The 17838-nt window shown below is 40.3% G+C and overlaps 1 protein-coding gene across 5 annotated transcripts in view; it reads left to right on the top strand.

Moving 5' to 3' along the window:
• Positions 1-16489, top strand: part of NCOA2 (nuclear receptor coactivator 2) — a 188226-nt gene extending 171737 nt beyond the window's left edge. For all 5 annotated transcript variants that reach the window (XM_077186425.1, XM_077186430.1, XM_054636477.2 and 2 more), the window contains 6 exons: positions 365-442; positions 959-1196; positions 1924-2101; positions 4335-4533; positions 9505-9594; positions 12347-16489. In XM_077186425.1, the coding sequence (XP_077042540.1) occupies positions 365-442; positions 959-1196; positions 1924-2101; positions 4335-4533; positions 9505-9594; positions 12347-12358 (795 nt within the window). In that variant the 3' untranslated portion in view covers positions 12359-16489. The remainder of the gene's footprint in view (positions 1-364; positions 443-958; positions 1197-1923; positions 2102-4334; positions 4534-9504; positions 9595-12346) is intronic.
• The last annotated feature ends 1349 nt before the right edge of the window (positions 16490-17838 follow it).

Genomic DNA, 17838 nt, shown 5'->3' with positions numbered 1-17838 from the left:
GGGAAGATCATTTCTGCCTTCAGTTATCAGGATAAGGTCTAATTTGGAGTAAACCTCAACAGTCCAGTCCCAAAGTGAAAAAGAACAGGAACTATGAAGGGAGCATGTTTGGTATAAACAGCATGGTGCCCGTGTTGTTATTTTTATGCTGTATTATCTCTTTAAGAAGCAGCATTCTGTGAATGGGAGTAGGATTTGAGGAGCAAAATTAGTCACTGCTTGGATATGTAGAATTAGGTCTGCAGACCAGCTCATCAGGGAAGTATATCTGTATGACTTTGTATGTAACACTTCTTGTTTTCCCTTTCCTTCTAAAAACTTTTGGGTTTTGGTGTTGGGGTGGTTTGGTTTTTTTTCTCTTTAGAATCGGCAGCCACTGATAAATCAGATCAGCGGTGTCTCCAATATGAATCTGTCTTTGAGAACTGGAGTGCCAGCACAGGTGAGAAAAATAACACCTTTTAAAAAAGAAAGTCACTTCCTTATTTGCTTTCTTGCCCCAATATAATGCAATAGTAATGCTATGTGGCAAGTACAATTTCAATACAAATATTGCAATCTGTGTGATAGGGAGTATTTTGCTGTTTCATTTCTGAGAGTCATTCCCATTTTTACATGGGATGGATGGCTGTTTAAAAAATATTTGATATAACTGCATTTTTAACCATGCTTCTCATTTTCTAAAGATATGTGTTTTTAATGATCTGCTCCATTTGCACATACAAATCACTGCAGCCTTAAACACTGGTATTATTTCAGTTACTGACTCTTGCAGTGTTGGAAGTCTTTCCCAGCAGAAGCATTAGCAGGTTTTTTTCTCCCCTGCTTTGTATTTCTGTTAGTTGTGTGATGAGGGGGCTAAAAAGCTGGAATCTTTGAGATTGCTCTAGTGGAGATGCCTCTGCTGGCTGGGTTGCCTTGGAAGGGTTGTTGATGGACGGGTGGTGGTTTTCCCCAGGGCCCCATCAATGCACAGATGCTGGCGCAGAGGCAGCGGGAGATTCTGAGCCAGCACCTGCGGCAGCGGCAGATGCAGCAGCAGCAGCAGCAGGTGCAGCAGCGCACGCTGATGATGCGAGGCCAAGGCTTGAGCATGACCCCCAGCATGGTGGCCACCGGCGGCATCCCAGCAACCATGAGCAACCCGCGCATCCCGCAGGCAAACGCACAGCAGTTCCCATTTCCTCCAAACTACGGTACTGGTTCCGCTCCCCCTCTGTGCATTTTGTCCCCCTCCCAGTGCTGGGTCTGAGCCCCTGATCCACAGGCTCTTGCCTGGCTCCCTGAGAACAGTGGAAAACATGGCAGTTTGGACCCCCTGGAGGTTCCACTTTCCTAGCTCTAGTACCAGTTACTCTCCAAGCACTGCTCTTCCTTTGAGCCACAGCAGAAGTGCAGTGTGTGTGTTTGTTTATATATAGATGTATGCAGATAAATATGTGTACATGCACACAAACACGTGTATGTATTTGCTTGGTGGACACTGAGTGAACTAAACAAAAACCTCTTCAATTTAAGTAATATAAATCAGTTTTAGATAAGGCATTCCATTAGTTTAGATACCATTTAGTTTAGATAAGGCATTCCATTTCCTACCCCTAACCCAATGTATAATATAATTAATACTGTTTCTTTATTTACAAAGCCACAAGCCACTTTTTTCTGGGCAGTTACCTTAATACACTTATTGTTATACAGTTTCTTTATTTCTACCTACTGTATAAGTTATGTTATATTAAATAATATGTTATGTGAAAGTTCTGCTGATAGAACAAATTATGTCCATCCAACTCAATAAATTTGGTATCTACTCTTACCAGATGATAAAAGTAAGACTGGTTAAAGACACATTTGCAGGTATGAGCTCTTGGTTTGTTTTAACTCTGAATGTACAGTGGGTAAATTTCTCATTTTCTTCTTCAGGTATTAGTCAGCAGCCCGATCCAGGCTTCACAGGGGCCACCACTCCTCAGAGTCCACTGATGTCACCAAGGCTGGCTCACACTCAAAGCCCCATGATTCAGCAGTCTCAGGCTAATCCTGCCTATCAGTCCTCTACGGAGATGAATGGGTGGGCACAAGGGAATATGGGTGGTAACAGGTAAATCCAGAAGAAGACCAAAATGAGCACACAGAGTAATGGGGTCATTTATGGTCTACACTTACCTATGGGCTCGTTTTATGTAACTGTTTGTGTGTTTGTTTGTTGCTAAGTATCTATCCTAAATGAGATTTCTTTTCAATTTGGCTTGACGAATTGGTTTAAATTCTGTCTTCATACAAGGCAAAGTGAGTGCATAGCTAAAAGATCTGCATCCACACAATGCATTGCTTTGTCTGTTATAACTGATCAAACACTGTGTGCCCTTAAAAGCACCTGTGTTGCACTGTGAGCTCTAGCCCCTAACGTTTGTGTGGGTGCATTTCTTCTGCACATGATATTCATCCCACACTGCTTTCTACATGGCTGGATCAGCTAAACCAGAGCCAATGCATTCTGCTGCTCTGGAATTGCAGTGAGTGGATTATCACCTCCCACTTTAAATGCTGGAGTGTAACCAGGTTCAGCCCATTAGTCCTTGCACATGCTGGGGGTCAGCATATAGCTGTCATTCCCTGACAGCATTGTAGCAATACCTCACACATACAGTCACCTTCTCAGCTGAGGCCCCTGCCCCAGAGGGTGTAGCTCTAATAATCAGTCTGTCCAAATCAAATGGGTTGGATGTTGAACACTATTAGTAGGCAGCAATGAGCTTCCAGATGGCAGTGATCTGAGCTTTTCCTTGGAAAATGGGAGGAGCTGTCAGGTACAGCCTTTATCAGTTGGCGCTGGGGTGCACACTGCTGTCTCTAGCATTGTGCTTTTTTCATCCTGAAGTTCTCAGGCTTACTGTCCTAGCACAGCAACAAATCTTTTTTCCTGCTAGCTGACAAAGATTTAAGAAACCCAAAACACCAGTATTTTATTGATGAGGCTAATCCATGTAATGTTCCCCCTAAAGCAGCTAATTTATCTCTTACCCTCATCCTTGTCCATGCCTCATCCTCTTGATCTTCCTGAAGCATCTGCAGGAGGCATAGCTACCACTGTCATGGCTTCTGCCAAAAATGGCAGCAGGGGCAGCTCCATAAGTCCAATGGTTGGCTTTGCTAAACTGCAGCTCTACAGCAGAGACATGTCAAATGAGCTTACACAAGCCACTGAGTATTCACAATGATCTGTAGTGTACTGTTTCAGCCATCCAGATAACAACTTAAAAATTGGGTGAGGTGGCCTGAAAAGACATGGAATTGGAAGGAAGAGAATGGTGGGATTTTCTGGGTTTGGTCCTGTGCCCAGAATACCATTGCACTGCACCAGGTCTCAGAGTGCACAGCAATAGCCTGAGTACCCAAGTGCAAGATTGAGTGTTAACCCTGAAAGATTTCCTCAGCTGTGGGAGCAGTGCAAGGGAAGGGAAGGTCAGCCACTGATACTGAGACACAGCAGCCCTTCCAGTATTTCAGTCCAATGCACATCCTCCAAACAGACACATTGTCAGTAATAATTGTTTCATTGGCTGTTGAATTATGCTCAAAGACTAGAGAAGACTGATGTGTAAACAGTGAAGTGCATTTTAGGAAGTGTGAAGAAGTCCCTCATAGGGCTTTCAGTGGGAAGGAAGATACTGTCCAGAAAGCATTTGGACTGAATAAAATCTAGGATGAGGTTTCCCACAGTTGCTCCCCTGTAAGTTGTTCAGAAATGTCCTTAAAGAAACATAGATACCTTAGACTTCATGTTGTTTCTTACAGTGCCACATTTTCAAAACCTGATGCAAAGACCTAGTAGATAAATTCCTGCACAATTGCATGTCTATATTTGTGAGCCTGCTTCCCATAATTGTATGTGCAAATCTGGTACTCGTATATGCAAATAGCCTATTTTACAAAAAGAAAGTTTATTATCCTGCCTTCAATTTTAGCTCAACAGTCCTGCACTGTGCTAACACTGGAGGTTAAAGGTGTTTTCCTCTCCCTCCAAACATTACTTTAAAATACATCCAAAGCTCCTTTAGACTGCTGATTGGCTGTTCTTGCACATGCATAACAGATTTGTACTCTGCCATAGTTTCACATGCAAAGGCATGCATTTTTGTACACAGACATGGGACCTTAAATTTTGAAAATCTACTCCTTAGACATCGATGCAGCTGAAAACTAGTTTCTCCTTTGAAGTTGGAATAAATGACAGAATATACAAATTCTAGCTTAAGATATATTTTTAAAAGTTTCTTAGTGGCTTCAGCATTCTAAGTCTGACACATTGCTTTTTCCATTCCTTGCTGTAGCATGTTTTCACAACAGTCCCCACCACATTTTGGGCAGCAAGCAAGCACCAGCATGTACAACAATAACATGAACATCAGTGTATCCATGGCAACCAACACAAGTGGTATGAACAACATGAACCAGATGACAGGGCAGATCAGCATGACCTCAGCGACCTCTGTGCCTACATCAGGGTTGTCCTCCATGGGTCCTGAGCAGGTGAGAATCTAAGGATGTGAGATGACAAGCTAGAGGATTTGCTTTTACTTCCAGTGGTTTTTCAGGTCCACTGCATTATGTTTCTCTTACTAGCTGTCTTGAAAAATGATGACAAAAGGGCTTTGGTTTTAGTTCTGCACTCGAATAGCCAAGGTGACCAGTGAGGTAGAGAGCACTGTAGCTAGCTCCTGGACTTCATGGGAAGCACATGCTGATGGTAGCTCCTGTTCTTAGTAGGTAAGTGTCTCTAGCACAGTTGCAGTTGCTGATTTTCCCAGCAGTGAAGGCTGGAAATGGATGGCAGGCAGCTCCTTCCTAGAGAGAAGAGTGAAAGCTGCTTGTATGGGCAGGGTTTGGAAGATCCTTCAACTGCCACAGTACTTGTAGTCCCAAACAATAAATATTCAATCAGCTTTCAGAGCTGTCCATGTGGCAACTTTACAAGCACTAAATGCACATTTTTTGTAATGTGATGCAGATAAAATAGGTTGCTGAATCAATAGGTAAGTAACCTGTTCTTTTCTGCTGAGAGAATGTTTACACACTCATTCTCATTTGATACTGCTACTTAGGATATCTGAAATAAGAAAAAGTAACATTTCTGTTTGTCAACCTGCAATTAAACTCTCTCAGTACATTATTAAGTGTTTGATAATCAAATCCCGTTAATTAACAGGCTCATATATTTGTTTCAAAGCTGACCTTCAGCTTGTTCAAAAATACAGGCTTGAAATTATGGACTTTTCTTAGAAATATTGGCAGGAAGGTATCTCTTGTGTCTTCAGGTAACATCTCCTGTTATAGACATCTCTTGCTATAACTTTTTTCTGATACCATAATGTTCCAGTTTAAAGCTGGTTATGTTGATGCCTTGTTAATGTATGACTTTTTTCCAGCCTAAATTTGATAACAGAGTATTTACTTTTCCAATGTTGTCATTTACCTTAAATAGCTTTTTTCTTCTCCTGTATCTTAGTAAGATTCTATCAACATGATTTTTTTTTGCTATAAGGTTGGGTAGATTTTTTTTGTTTAGTTTTGGGTTTTGTGGGGTTTTTCTTGTAAGCCAAACAAGCCATGGTTTTTCAGTCCCTTAGGCTTTAAACTCCTTTTGCTTTCCTGCAGCTGTTCTAGTTTGAATCAGTATTTCCTAAGCACCAGAGCCACGTGCATGACACTAGTTCTTCCCCATTTCTCTTGGAATACTCTGACAGATATAGCTACAGATCACATTTGTCTTTTACAGCTGCTACATACAGGAGACCCAAAGTAATTTTGATACTCCCAAATCTGTCACCTTCTCTGATATTCCCAGTTGCTAAGCCAAATTATAGCAGACTTTGTTTATTATTAGTTACCAAGTAATAGAGTTGCACTCATTTACTGTAGTAAAACAGTAGTAAAACCAAAAAAGAAAAGAAAGGTGATTTAAAGGTTATGACCCAATCTGATTTCTCAGCATACCTGTGCTACACAATTTTTCTTAGGAACCTGAATTTACAAACTGCATTGTAGAAAGAGATCTGGTTTTATTTCAAAGATTTCCATGCAGGCTACTGTTTCCCCTGGCACAGCTGTCACACTGCTTTTCATTCCTGTTAGACTACAAGATCTTGTTTCAAGATAGCATTTATCTAACTTCCAGTAAGCTAAATAGGCTGAGGTTCTTTATCCATCTCAACATTTGGGTTTCAGCCCATCAGTCCCTTTTTTGGATCTACTTTAAACTGTGTTGTTGTAACCTCCTCCTAGAAACATGAATGGAGCAACCAGAGACAGTGATTTAACAGTGAGTGCACCAAAGCTGTGTAGAGTCAAGTTCTGCTAGTAATTTCTCTTCCAGTATATGGGTTGCCTTGGTTCTTTTGGTGACAGTGTCACACTGAAACCCTTATGATGGTCCCCCAAATTCTCCTCAACACATTCTGCATAGATGAATCCTGCATTCTTTGTTCCCAGGAGTATTGCCTCCCTCCTGTCTCCATCAAATTGCATTTCTTAGTGTCCTTTAAAGCAAAGTGCTGTGGCTCATTCTGTAACAGTGGCCTGTTTTCCTCCTGATTTACCATCCCAGCATTGTGTCACCTGCAAGCAAATGTTTTATGCTTGGTCTAGGTCAGAGGTTGCCAGCTGACAGCTGAGGGGACATTTCTGGGCCACAAGACAGTACTTTTTCGTCCTCTGGAATGTGCTCTACTGCTTTGCATTTTCTTTCTTGAGAAACACAAGTAACTAAAAATGTATACTTGAATACTAATATTGACACCTTTTTTTCCTGTTTTCAGGGCATATTGTTTTACTTAAGTGACATCTTTATTTAGCAATTGACCTAGACTGTGCTGAACTTTTTCTTGTAACTGGTGGTTTTCAAAATGACTGTATTTTCTGTAATTCTGCTGACTGTTGCCATTTCATTCATTCTTTGGGGTTTTCTTATACTGTCACCTACATTTCTGTTTACTTATTCAGTGTCACTTTTTGTTCCACAATACATAATCTGAACTCCACATGCTTGTCTCTTTCTAACCACAGTGAGACTAACAGTGATTCCCTGTTACTCTCTGCAAATGTGTTCTAGCTTTTGAAAAAAACTCAACATTATTACTATTGGATGGTTTTGGAAGTAAGATCTTACTACCTAATAATAAACAGCTGTGCCTGGACAGACGTACCGGGTGAGAGGCAGGTGTATTACCCCTGGTACCAAACAGATTTTGTTGGCTCTCTCTCCTCTTTTGTTGTGGCACTATGCTGTATCAGACAGAAGCATCCATGGCTCAGAAATACAAAGTTTGGTATCTATCTGATCATACTTCTGTTATCTCCAGCTTCTCTGGTCTACCACCTGGGCTCCCAGGATCACCAAGCAAAAAGATTGTGGCCAAAATGGGCTTGGTAATTATTATATACTTAAAAGGCTCTTTTATATATTTGAGGAATGAGATCTTGTCTCATTATTATCTTCTCTCTTATAATTACATGAAATCTGTTCAGGCTGCTCTTACTAGTGTTTCTTTTAGGAGGCTGCTACCAGGAATGCTGAAATGCTGGCTGCCAGGTCTGCAGGTTCCTCCTGTCCAAAATAGCTTCCCCACACATCAAGAAAGTAAACCTTCCTGGTGTTTCACCATTCAGAGATCTTACTGTGCTCTTGTCCTCATCTTCTTGTTGGCACAGTAGACTACTGCCATGGTTTTGCCTGTTACTTATTTTGCATCATGGATATGTGCTGTTTACTGAGCTATCACAGAAGCAGTTTGAAACCTGTGCAAGAAAAGAGGCTTTTCACTGTGTGATGCAAACCCCTATTTAGAAGTCCAGTCAGAGTAGTTGTGTATTAATCTGCACAGGGCAGTACTCCCCAGGCCAAAATTATTATGGCATTTAAGAAGAGTTATCTTGAAATGGTATTTTGATTTTGTTCAGCATACCAGATTAAAGAAACTTCATTTGATGCCTTTGTTCCTTTTGTTGTGGCCTGGAGCCACCTTCCTTTTCCATACCTGTCCTAAGTGCCATGAGGCAAATCATGCAGCCATCTTTTGGTTCCAAAACTGCTGTTGATTCAGGATACAAATTTTTTATTTCTGCTTTCATTTAAACCTCCCTTTGTCTACTAAACTATCAGAGAAGGTATTTGTACTTGCACATTCTAATGAATATTGATTAGTAGCAGAAAGCACTTTTTAAACATGGATTCATCAATTGCGTGCAGATAAAGCTGCAAAGCTGTCTATTATCTTTCTTTATGAATAAAATAATGTGGTTATCTTCCCTTCTGATTTAAATTTTCACATTCAGGTTTAAAAATCTCTCCAAGGAGCAGAAAGCATCACTAGGAGACTTGCAGCACTTAATTTCTTTGAAGTCAAAATTCCTAAGGCAAAAATATTTTAAGTTTTTAATCTTTCCCACTGAATTGTAGTCTTGTCTCTGGCAGGATTGGAAACCAATCTTTAGGTGGTTGCATATGAATGTATTTTTCAAAATCAATGACTAGCAACAGAAATAACAGTCAGGAGGACCTGAAGTGAGAAGACTTTGTGTGGTAAATTGAGGAGTCTTCCTCAGCAAGAGAAGGCTGAGACAGAATTTTACTGATGCATATGTCTGGAGGGGAGAGTGTCATGAGAATGGGATCTACACTGAGGGAGTAGAATTTACTCAAGAAAGTCTTCCTAGAAAGAGGTTTCTTTCTTTCCCTGTTAAACTTGTAAGGCAAACTGTTTCTTCTAATATTTCAGAACCTTGCTGAAGGGCTCTGTTTTGTATTTTATGCCAGTTCCTACATGGTGAGATTAATCCTTTGACTGAGAAAGCCATCCTGTAAATTTGGCAAATTACACACGACTAAGCATGACAGACCTTTTGGTTGTGCAGAAAACACATAGCTTTAACTTTCCTGTGACTGTGTTCACAAAATTGTGGAGACCATCCTTTAGGAAAGCATGTCACTGCATGTTTTCCCATTTAATGTTACCTTTCTCCCATTGCTTGCAAACAGAAAAGTGTTGTTAAAACCGAGTCAGTAGTTGGTATCATTTAGCCTACATGTTATCTCATCAGGCTTTGAAAAAAGTGTGTGGTGGTTTGCAAGCAGCAAAGCCCTGTGTTATTGAGGTTAGGAAGATTGTTACATATTTCTGCTTTCAGAACTTTGATAGCAGGGATTTCCTCTTCAGATAACACTAACATAATTTATGGAACCTGCTTTTTAAAATACGCATAAAGGTCATAGTGTCAGGAACGAAATCTTTGTTGTTGACTGTGAAGCAGAGTAATATAAGTCAAATACATGCTGTGCAAGAGTAGTGACTGCTATACAGTCACTTCCCTGACTTTAGCATCATGTCAGGAGTGGGTGTTGGCACATGCAAGTAGTGTAATGGTCTGTAATGCTTCTTTTGAATTCCCAGCCGTCCTCCCAAGATATTTTTTGATTCATTTTCCTTAATATCTTGTTACCAATAGGTTAATGATCCTGCTATGAGGGGAGGCAATCTCTTTCCAAACCAGCTGCCTGGAATGGATATGATAAAGCAGGACGGAGATGCAGCACGGGTAAGAAATGGGGAACAGGCGCAGCAGAACTGTGAATATACTGAGGCTGGAGTGGATAAGGTACCTTTTTACTTACCAAGTTCCAAGTGCCCTGGATAATAGTAATTAATGTGAGGGAGGATTGCTCTATAGATACAGAGAAGGAAGGGGGGAGGGAGGGACAGACGGACGATGGACGGACAGACAGACAGAGCGGCCGAGTTACGCGGGGGAGGCGCCACCTAGCGGCGCCTCCTCCTGGGCCGGGGCGCGGTTAAGTTCTCTGCTGTTAAAGAAGAGGAATTTGAGTAATAGGGGAAATTGGAAACATCTGTCTGAAAAGTTAATAACATGAGTGAAAATGAAGAATGTGAAAGTACTGAGGCAGAAGTAACCATACGTATATTTTATTGTATCCCTGTCTTTTTTGTATTCATGTGTATTTAAATACACTTCCCAGCAGCCAATTCTTCTCACATCTTCATCTTGCCCATATAAACATACAAATGTCCGTCCCCAAGAGTGGGGGATCTGTACATAAAGAGTCTCTTCTGCAGCCATTTCATGGCCACTTTGATTAATAAAAAGATGCAGTGTATTCTGCTCTAACAGAAGTTGTTATATACCAAGGCATTATTACAGAATCATAAATTGGTTTGGGTTGGAAGGAGCCTTAAAGATACCTAGTTCCAACCCCGTGCCATGGACAGGGCACCCCCTGCCATTAGATCAGCCTGCTCAAAGCCCCATCTAACACTGAATACTTCTAGGGATGAGTCATCCACAACTTGTCTGGGCAACCTGCTCCAGTGCCTCACCACATTCACAGTAATGAATTTCTTCTTATATCTAATATTGAACTACTCTCTTTCAGTTCAAAGCCATTGCCCGCTGTCCTGTCACTATATGCCATGGTAAAAAGTCCAGCTCTCTTGTGGGCCTTTTTAGGTACAAGAGATGGTGGAGAGAAGTCAGGGTGCAGGTGGAAAGAAATGAGTGGCATGACTTTTGGCAGGGAATCTCTGGGGTGTAAAATTATAACAGTGGTGTCGGTGCTATGATAGTGAGAGGGACAGTAGCAATGCATAAGAGAAGCTTTTTTTCACCTAAAGAAAAGCAACTTCTTCAAACATCCCAAATTATTTGGAAAGGTACATCAGACTGCACTTTGTGATTTTACATTTATTCTACTAATGTACCTCTGACTGTCAATGAAAATATAGTTTATATGCACTATAAATACCTTCCACTGAACTTTGAACTGTAATAGAGGTTAATCAGCTGCTTTTTTCATGCAGCTGAGCCATAAACTACTCTTACAAAGCTTTTTTTTTTTAAGAAAGTTCAAGCTGTGTAACTTATGAGCAACTTTTGCATTACATATTTTTTCAAGTTGCCAGTATAGTGGGAGTGTTTTGTATCTCTCTGGAGATACTGTTTCCTAAACATCCACCCTGAAAATAAGGACATCTTTGGATTTTCACGTTCATTTCCACTTCAAAAACCACTAACAGGGTCCGTGAACTGCTTCTCAGCATGTTAGAAAGAGGAGCCAAGGTTTAGTTTGTCCATCTTAGTCAGGGCATGAGGGATGTGAGTGTGGTGTCTCTGCGCTGTGATGAAGGAAAGAGGAACCATGATCAGGACTCAGTGCTGGTCACACCCAAGGAGCTCCAGCTGCACCAGCTAAATGGGAATAGGAAATGTACAAAACATAGGACCTTGCTTTCCTGCACTGTGGGATAATTTGTGACACTGGCTTTATTTGTCAGTAAAGCTACATTTCTAGGCCTTGTGTGAGTGCAGAGGAAGCTGTGAGAAGGTCCAAAGTATGGTGTAGACAGCTTCCAGAAGGCAGCCTGGCAGCATGCATGTGGACTGGTGAGAAGGCTGCCTACCCAGCAGCACTGTCCCTGAGCAAACAGGGCCTTCCTCATGCGTGACAGGAAGCTGTGAGCAAAGAGCTGCTCCACAGCCAGAGCCACAGGATGTGAGTGAAAAGCAACCCCAGGGGAGGAGGAAGATGGGTTTGGCTGGATTGACTCTCTGACCTGACTGACCACAGCAACCCATGGGAGAAGGCATTTAGAAGGAGAGGAAGACAGAAAGGCACAGATTGCAGCCACTGGAAGGAGTAGTCTTAAAGCAACTGTGAAAACCACATCCTGATGTTTTTGTGAATAAGAAAGAAGATAATCAACTCAGCTGAAACCAGTTTGTACTATATTTGGGTAAAGACATCACAAGGGTATTAAGTATGAGGTAAAAGACGTCTCTAGGGACCCATAGCTGAAGCTGGCTTTATTTCTTTATTCCCTTTTTCATTATGAGTCTTGGAAGGGAAAGTGAGCCAGAGCAGTTGTTTTCTTTGACAGTGATGCAGCACTAAGAGAGATTTTTGCACATATTCTGAGAATGAGACTTCTTTTAAACCCTATTGCTATGCCTTCAGGTGGAGTTTCCAACAGGTGGATGATCTTGAGTTATTATAACATCCAGGATAATTGGAATGAATTAAGGACCTAAGAATGCAGTGAAATCAAACCACCACTGATATCAAAGGAACTAAATCACTGGTCAGTTGTATCAGTGTACACAAGTAATAGTTTAGCTTTATAAATTCCAATTAAATTTCAGGTGTAAAGCATTACGGTAATGCACGGTTGACAGTGGATGTTGCACTCCAGCATCCCAGATCTCACTGACCTGTCCATCCTCACTATCCCAGCAGGAAGAATTCATTTGTTTTTCCCCCATTTCTCTTCTTTTGCAGAAATATTGCTGACCCTGAGGGTGGTTTGGTTGCTCCTTTCTTCAGCTGACTGGGCTGACGGCCCCAAACCCTTACCGATTTGAAGAGCTGTGTCTGTTTGTCGTGTCCCCGCGGAGCTGCCGGCCCCGGCGGCTGCCTGCTGCCAACAGGACTCAGCCCTGCCTTCCCGAGGGGAGCCGGGGCGTTGCCCAAGAGCAGCCTCTTCTTTGACAGTCTGGAGCTAGCGTACAGACATTGCTCAGTCTGTTCACTGCATTCACCTTAGTGCAACTTAGATCTCTCCTGCAAAGTAAATGTTGACAGGCAATTTTCATAAACCATGTCAGATTGAATGTATTTAAATGTATGTATTTAAGGAAAAACGACCATGCTCTCGTTCTGTTTCTGTTTAGTTCTAGACCTTGGGGTTTTTTTGCTTTGTTTTCCCTGGCTTACACAGTCTGGTGCAAAGGATTCAGTTCTGTCTGAAAACTGGTGTTTTAGACTAAGGCCTGCATTTTGGGGCGGAGAGGAGGCATGGAGGAGGGCATAAAAGCAACGTCTGGTACATTTAGAGACCTCCAACAAGCATGTTCCACTGACAGCAAGTCAGAGAAGATCAACTGATGCAGAAAACTATACAGACCAATTTTGAATGGGGTTAAAGTTGTGAAACAGATGAAAATTACCCTGTGAGAGGGCTGTTTATAAGGGGTGATTTGGTTGGGTTTTGTGGTAGTGTTTATGATGCAAGTCATTAATCCAAACATACAAGTTGGTTACATTCTCATTTAATTAAATTCCTAACAATCAGCAAATCTGTTTTTTTTTTTAACCTGGCTCTCCTGACCTCTGTCATCTTACTCTTTCTAGTAGAATTAAAAAACAGGTTACTCCGTTATTTCCTTAGGTGTGTTTCCAGCAATCTGCACAGCCAGTTACTGGATGCCGAACAGCAGAGTTCAATGGTAATGCATGTAATGATTATGGTAGTGGCAGAATTGGTGCATAATATCAAAGATACCTGCTTTAAAGCATGATAATTTCTGGTTCCCATCCCCTTAGCTGGGAAAATAACAATTCCTGTAATACCTATAGCAGATATCACTACAGACTTCACCACTATCATGTTTCTGATTATTTTAAAGCAGTGTGGACTACGAAGACGTTTTGTAAGGTACATAAAATCCAGTTTATATGTAAACAAGCAATAATTTAAGTTGAAAACTTAAGTGTTTTACTTGTATAATTTTTGTGAGATATACATGTTGTGAAGTTGATTCCAAATGAGGTACTTCAGTATTAAATTAGATATCTTCTTAGCCGTGTGTGTCTCCTGGAAAAGTGTTTTGTAAAGGATCACAATGCCTTGATTAGACCTAATTTGTAGGCTTGAGACTTCTCATTTTCTAAGCCTTGTGATTCTGCTCATAATACCATTTAATTAACCTATATTATATGCAGCCACTGTAGGAACCAGTTCTTGATTTTTGTATGTTTATATCCTTTCGTAACAAATCTTAGAAAAACTGTTACTAAGCAGGCCACTGTTAAGGCGTGTTGGTTTTTTTCCTTGCCCACTGTGGTTTGAATAATCTTTTACTATACTGACATCACTTTCTGAGGACTTGGAATATTAAGAAATTGATGAGTTTGACCTGTTTTCTTTCTGCTGATTCCTAATTGTTTAGGAACGGTATTCCCTAATTCGGTGCTCCCACTGAGACTCTCCAAACCGTGAGCCCACTTGCTCCCCCTCCATCTTTCCCTGTGGAGGACTGGAGAGGGGAATTGGAGGCACAGAAGGTAAAGATCATGGGTTGAGATAAGAACAATTTACTGAAAACAGCAATGAGATAAGAAAACAGTAACAACTTCAGTACTAGTGACAGAGGGTACAAGAAAGAGACAAATGGAAACTCGCGACATGCCCGATGCTCCCTCCGCCACTGCGCTGATCCAGAAGAGAGCCCTTCTCCTGGGAAGAAACTTCCTTCCCCACCCCGGGAATGATGTGAGGTGTTACAGAATAACCTCTGGGTCCTAGCCATGCCCTCTCCTGGCTTCTGCAAAAGTTAACCCTATCCTGGCCGGAACCAGGACACTAATCCACAAACTTTCTAACCTGAACGCAAATTTTTTGATTAAATGTAAAATGCAATGCATTTTATAATATCTCATCAGCCCTGCCTTTTGGGATTGAAAAGTTTGTCTTGTTGTCATATAATTTGTTTTGGTATTCAGGTGGGAGTTCAAATAAAATAGTGGCTATTCTATGTTAAGGCTGAGGAAAATATTACAAAGGCTGTCTCTGTGTTTGTCCTTAAAGAAGACAGTGCCACCATTTTGGAGAAGCAACACTTTTTCAGCTGTCACCATTCTGTTGCAGTACTCAAACAGAATGTTTAGTCAGCTGAGCCATTCTTTGACCTGCTGATGGGAAATAATAACCATCAGTCCTAACCTCCACAGCCTCATTACTACAGCATTGGTCTTGAACTTGCATTATGTATCTGACAAAAAAAATTACTTATATACGAAATGTATAAATTTGAAGGAATTAATTTCATGCACCACAAAGTGTAAATGAGTTTAAAAATAATTTTGTTGCTATTCCATTCTTTTTCGGTTCTTAACCATAACCTCTGCAGATAGATTATTCTTTTTCACAGTGGAAAAAAATAGTTTAAATTTGTCCCATTTCACAACAGACCTGCAAACCCTTATCTGTAGTGATTATGATACTTCATCATCCATTGCCATTTTGAAAGAAAGGAGATTGTACCTATCACTTTGGCTCCGTTTGGGTTCATTGTGACTTTTGTCGTCTTCTAAGTAATGAAAGAGAAAAGTGAGTGAAGGAATCTTCTGATCATATTGATCACTATAGAAACAAAAAAGCCAAATCAATTCCCTTCATTATCAGTATTTTTCATCCTGTATACAGTAAATTTGTCGGAGAAAGTACTTGGATTTTGTTTTAAGAGAACAATTAATCAGTGTTCTATTTACATTATTAAATGTGAAAGGCGCATAATGTGAAAAATAAGCATATATACATGGTCGTACGACCCGTTTAAGTGTTCATGTAATGTGGTGAGTTTAAAAAGTGAAGTGAGCTGTTTTGCTACAAGGAGTTAATTTGTACTCAATCCTTAAAATATTGTCCCACACCAGTATCCCTTTGGGCCTGTATTAATTAAAAGCAATGTTTTTGCAGTTTATACAATACATTTTTTAATCTTTGTTTAAAAGCGGAATTCATATGGGCTTAACAGACGAAATGGGTGGCACAGCTCCACTTGCAGAACCCAAAGATACACAATCAGTTTTAAAATGCAACTTAAGCCATTAATTGTTGGTGTGAATTTAAAAGTTTTCTAGTATTTGTATGGTAGTATGCTGCCTAAGAGCAAAAGCATTCTCTGCACAAAAGAAAATTTACTGTAGTGGCTTTGATTTTAATTAGAATTTTCTCCCTGGTGTTTCTTTGTAGACTAAAACAAAATCTTTTAAGTTTCTTACTACAGGTAAAAGCTATGTGCAAGAACCTCAAAATGCTAAAATCTAGCATAATGCCTTAGATCTGTTTTTAAGTCTTGTATATTCCTACATAGCTGTCTGATGTATTATATTTGTATAGTGAATTGTGTACAATTTTGGAATAAGTGCATCATCACTTAATCTTTATGTTGTTCAATAGAGATGATGGACACATTTCTTCAAACATTTACTGTCATTTAATTTTTTTCCCTTTATGTCATTTGTGGGTTTTATTTGTACAGTTCATCATGAAGTTGCATCTGAGATGTGTGTATATGAAAAGATTATACAAGGGTAAAATTAAGCAATATATAAACTATGGTTCTTCAGGAGAAAGCTTACAGTGTTTCAGGTTGTGATTTATTTTCAAAACGGAGTTGACTCTGAACATCACTTTGTTCACCTGCATTGATGTTTGTATTTCTAGTGTTAGCAGTTTATGCAAAGGTAGATATATTCAGAGAAATTTTAAATACATTTATGCAAGTTAATATTGCTTTGCTGATGCTATTTGCTTATTTGATGTTAAATAATGCTATTGTAAATAAAGAATTCTGTTGTTATTGCATCATTTAATAAATTTTAATGCCTTCGGGTTTTACATGGCTTTAGAGATTTCAACAGGTTTCTGTTGTGTCTTCATTTGTTCATAGAAGGCTATAAGAAGTAGCACTAAAGCACTGGTGGGTAGATGGATTGCTAGGTTTTAAAAAAGCAGCAGGCATTGATAATGAATTGAAATTCCAGCTAGTAGTTATTTGCAAGTCCTTTTCAGGGCTGTATTGACTGAAAATGTTTATCACGTGGCTTGATATGAGAACAGTTCATTATGAGTACTTTTTTTTTTTTTTATCAGTCAGGATGAAACAGACATCTTTCATGCCAGTGTCAGCAGAGGCTGACCTCAGGTGTGGAGATGAGAAGAGTTGTGGGTTATTTCTCCTTGCCATGCCAAATGGTGGGTTTAAGACAATTGAAAAGGTTTGATTGGTCAATTAAAAAAAAAAAAAAAGGACCTACAAGAATGCTTGTAGCATTCCAGAATGTACAATGTAAAGAATGATTTTATGTTGTCTCTGGGAAATGGATGAGGCAGAAAAACTACTTATATTAAAAATTTTAGAAATTCAAGTTATTTTAAAGACCTTCAAACACTCGTAACCTTTTGCCATTCCTACCAAAACAAGGCTTATCCTGTAGTTCTCTTATTTTCAGCAAAATGATGGTGAGATGAGGAAACTAATGCAAGGAAAGGAAGTTTCTTCCCAATGTGGAGTTGGAAGCAAGCAGAAAAAACATCCAATTAGTAAGAGGTAAAATGTTTCCAATGGGAACCTTGCCTTTGGACATTCTTATAGTTAATTAATATTGAAAAGAAGATACAAAAGTTTTAGCTAAGACTCCTGGCTTCAAAATATGATGAGCTAATGATGACCTCTGATGTAACTGGCTTTGTGAAAGAGAAGTGCTGCCTTTTACTTTCTAGATCAAGCTCTGTTGATCTAGAGAGAGAGAGACCAGTGCATGTGACATATGGACAAGTTCTTCTAACCTGATATCATGACCAAAGAGAAAGTGACTGCCTTTTGAAGGTCCTTCTCATGGTAAACTGTGCCTTGAGTCTTGCAGACTGGACTTTTCACAGGGATAGAACAGGGGTGCCTGGCAGCTGTGAATTGTTCCCCAGCTTGTTGCCCACCACTCACAGTTCTTTATGTGTTGTTCCAGTGTAAAAGGAGTGCTACATGTCATGTGTGCTTGGGCTTAGGCTATGGCAAGGGCAGAGAGCAGCCAGGGGTATCAGCCCTCTGCCTTGGTTCTGGGACTGTGAAATGTGGAGACAGAGATGCCAAGTGCAGCCCGAGTGGGCCTCTTGACTCAACTCACACCCTGTCTCCTGGAACAGTGATCAAAGTGAAACCTTCCTGATGGATTCGTTCTTGTCCTGAAGAAAGCAGAACTCAGAGCAG

Source organism: Agelaius phoeniceus, chromosome 1 (genome assembly GCF_051311805.1).
Source record: "Agelaius phoeniceus isolate bAgePho1 chromosome 1, bAgePho1.hap1, whole genome shotgun sequence".
NCBI classification, from domain to species: domain Eukaryota; kingdom Metazoa; phylum Chordata; class Aves; order Passeriformes; family Icteridae; genus Agelaius; species Agelaius phoeniceus.
The sequence above is the reverse complement of the archived record's forward strand: the minus strand, read 5'-3'. Positions and strand labels throughout refer to the sequence as shown.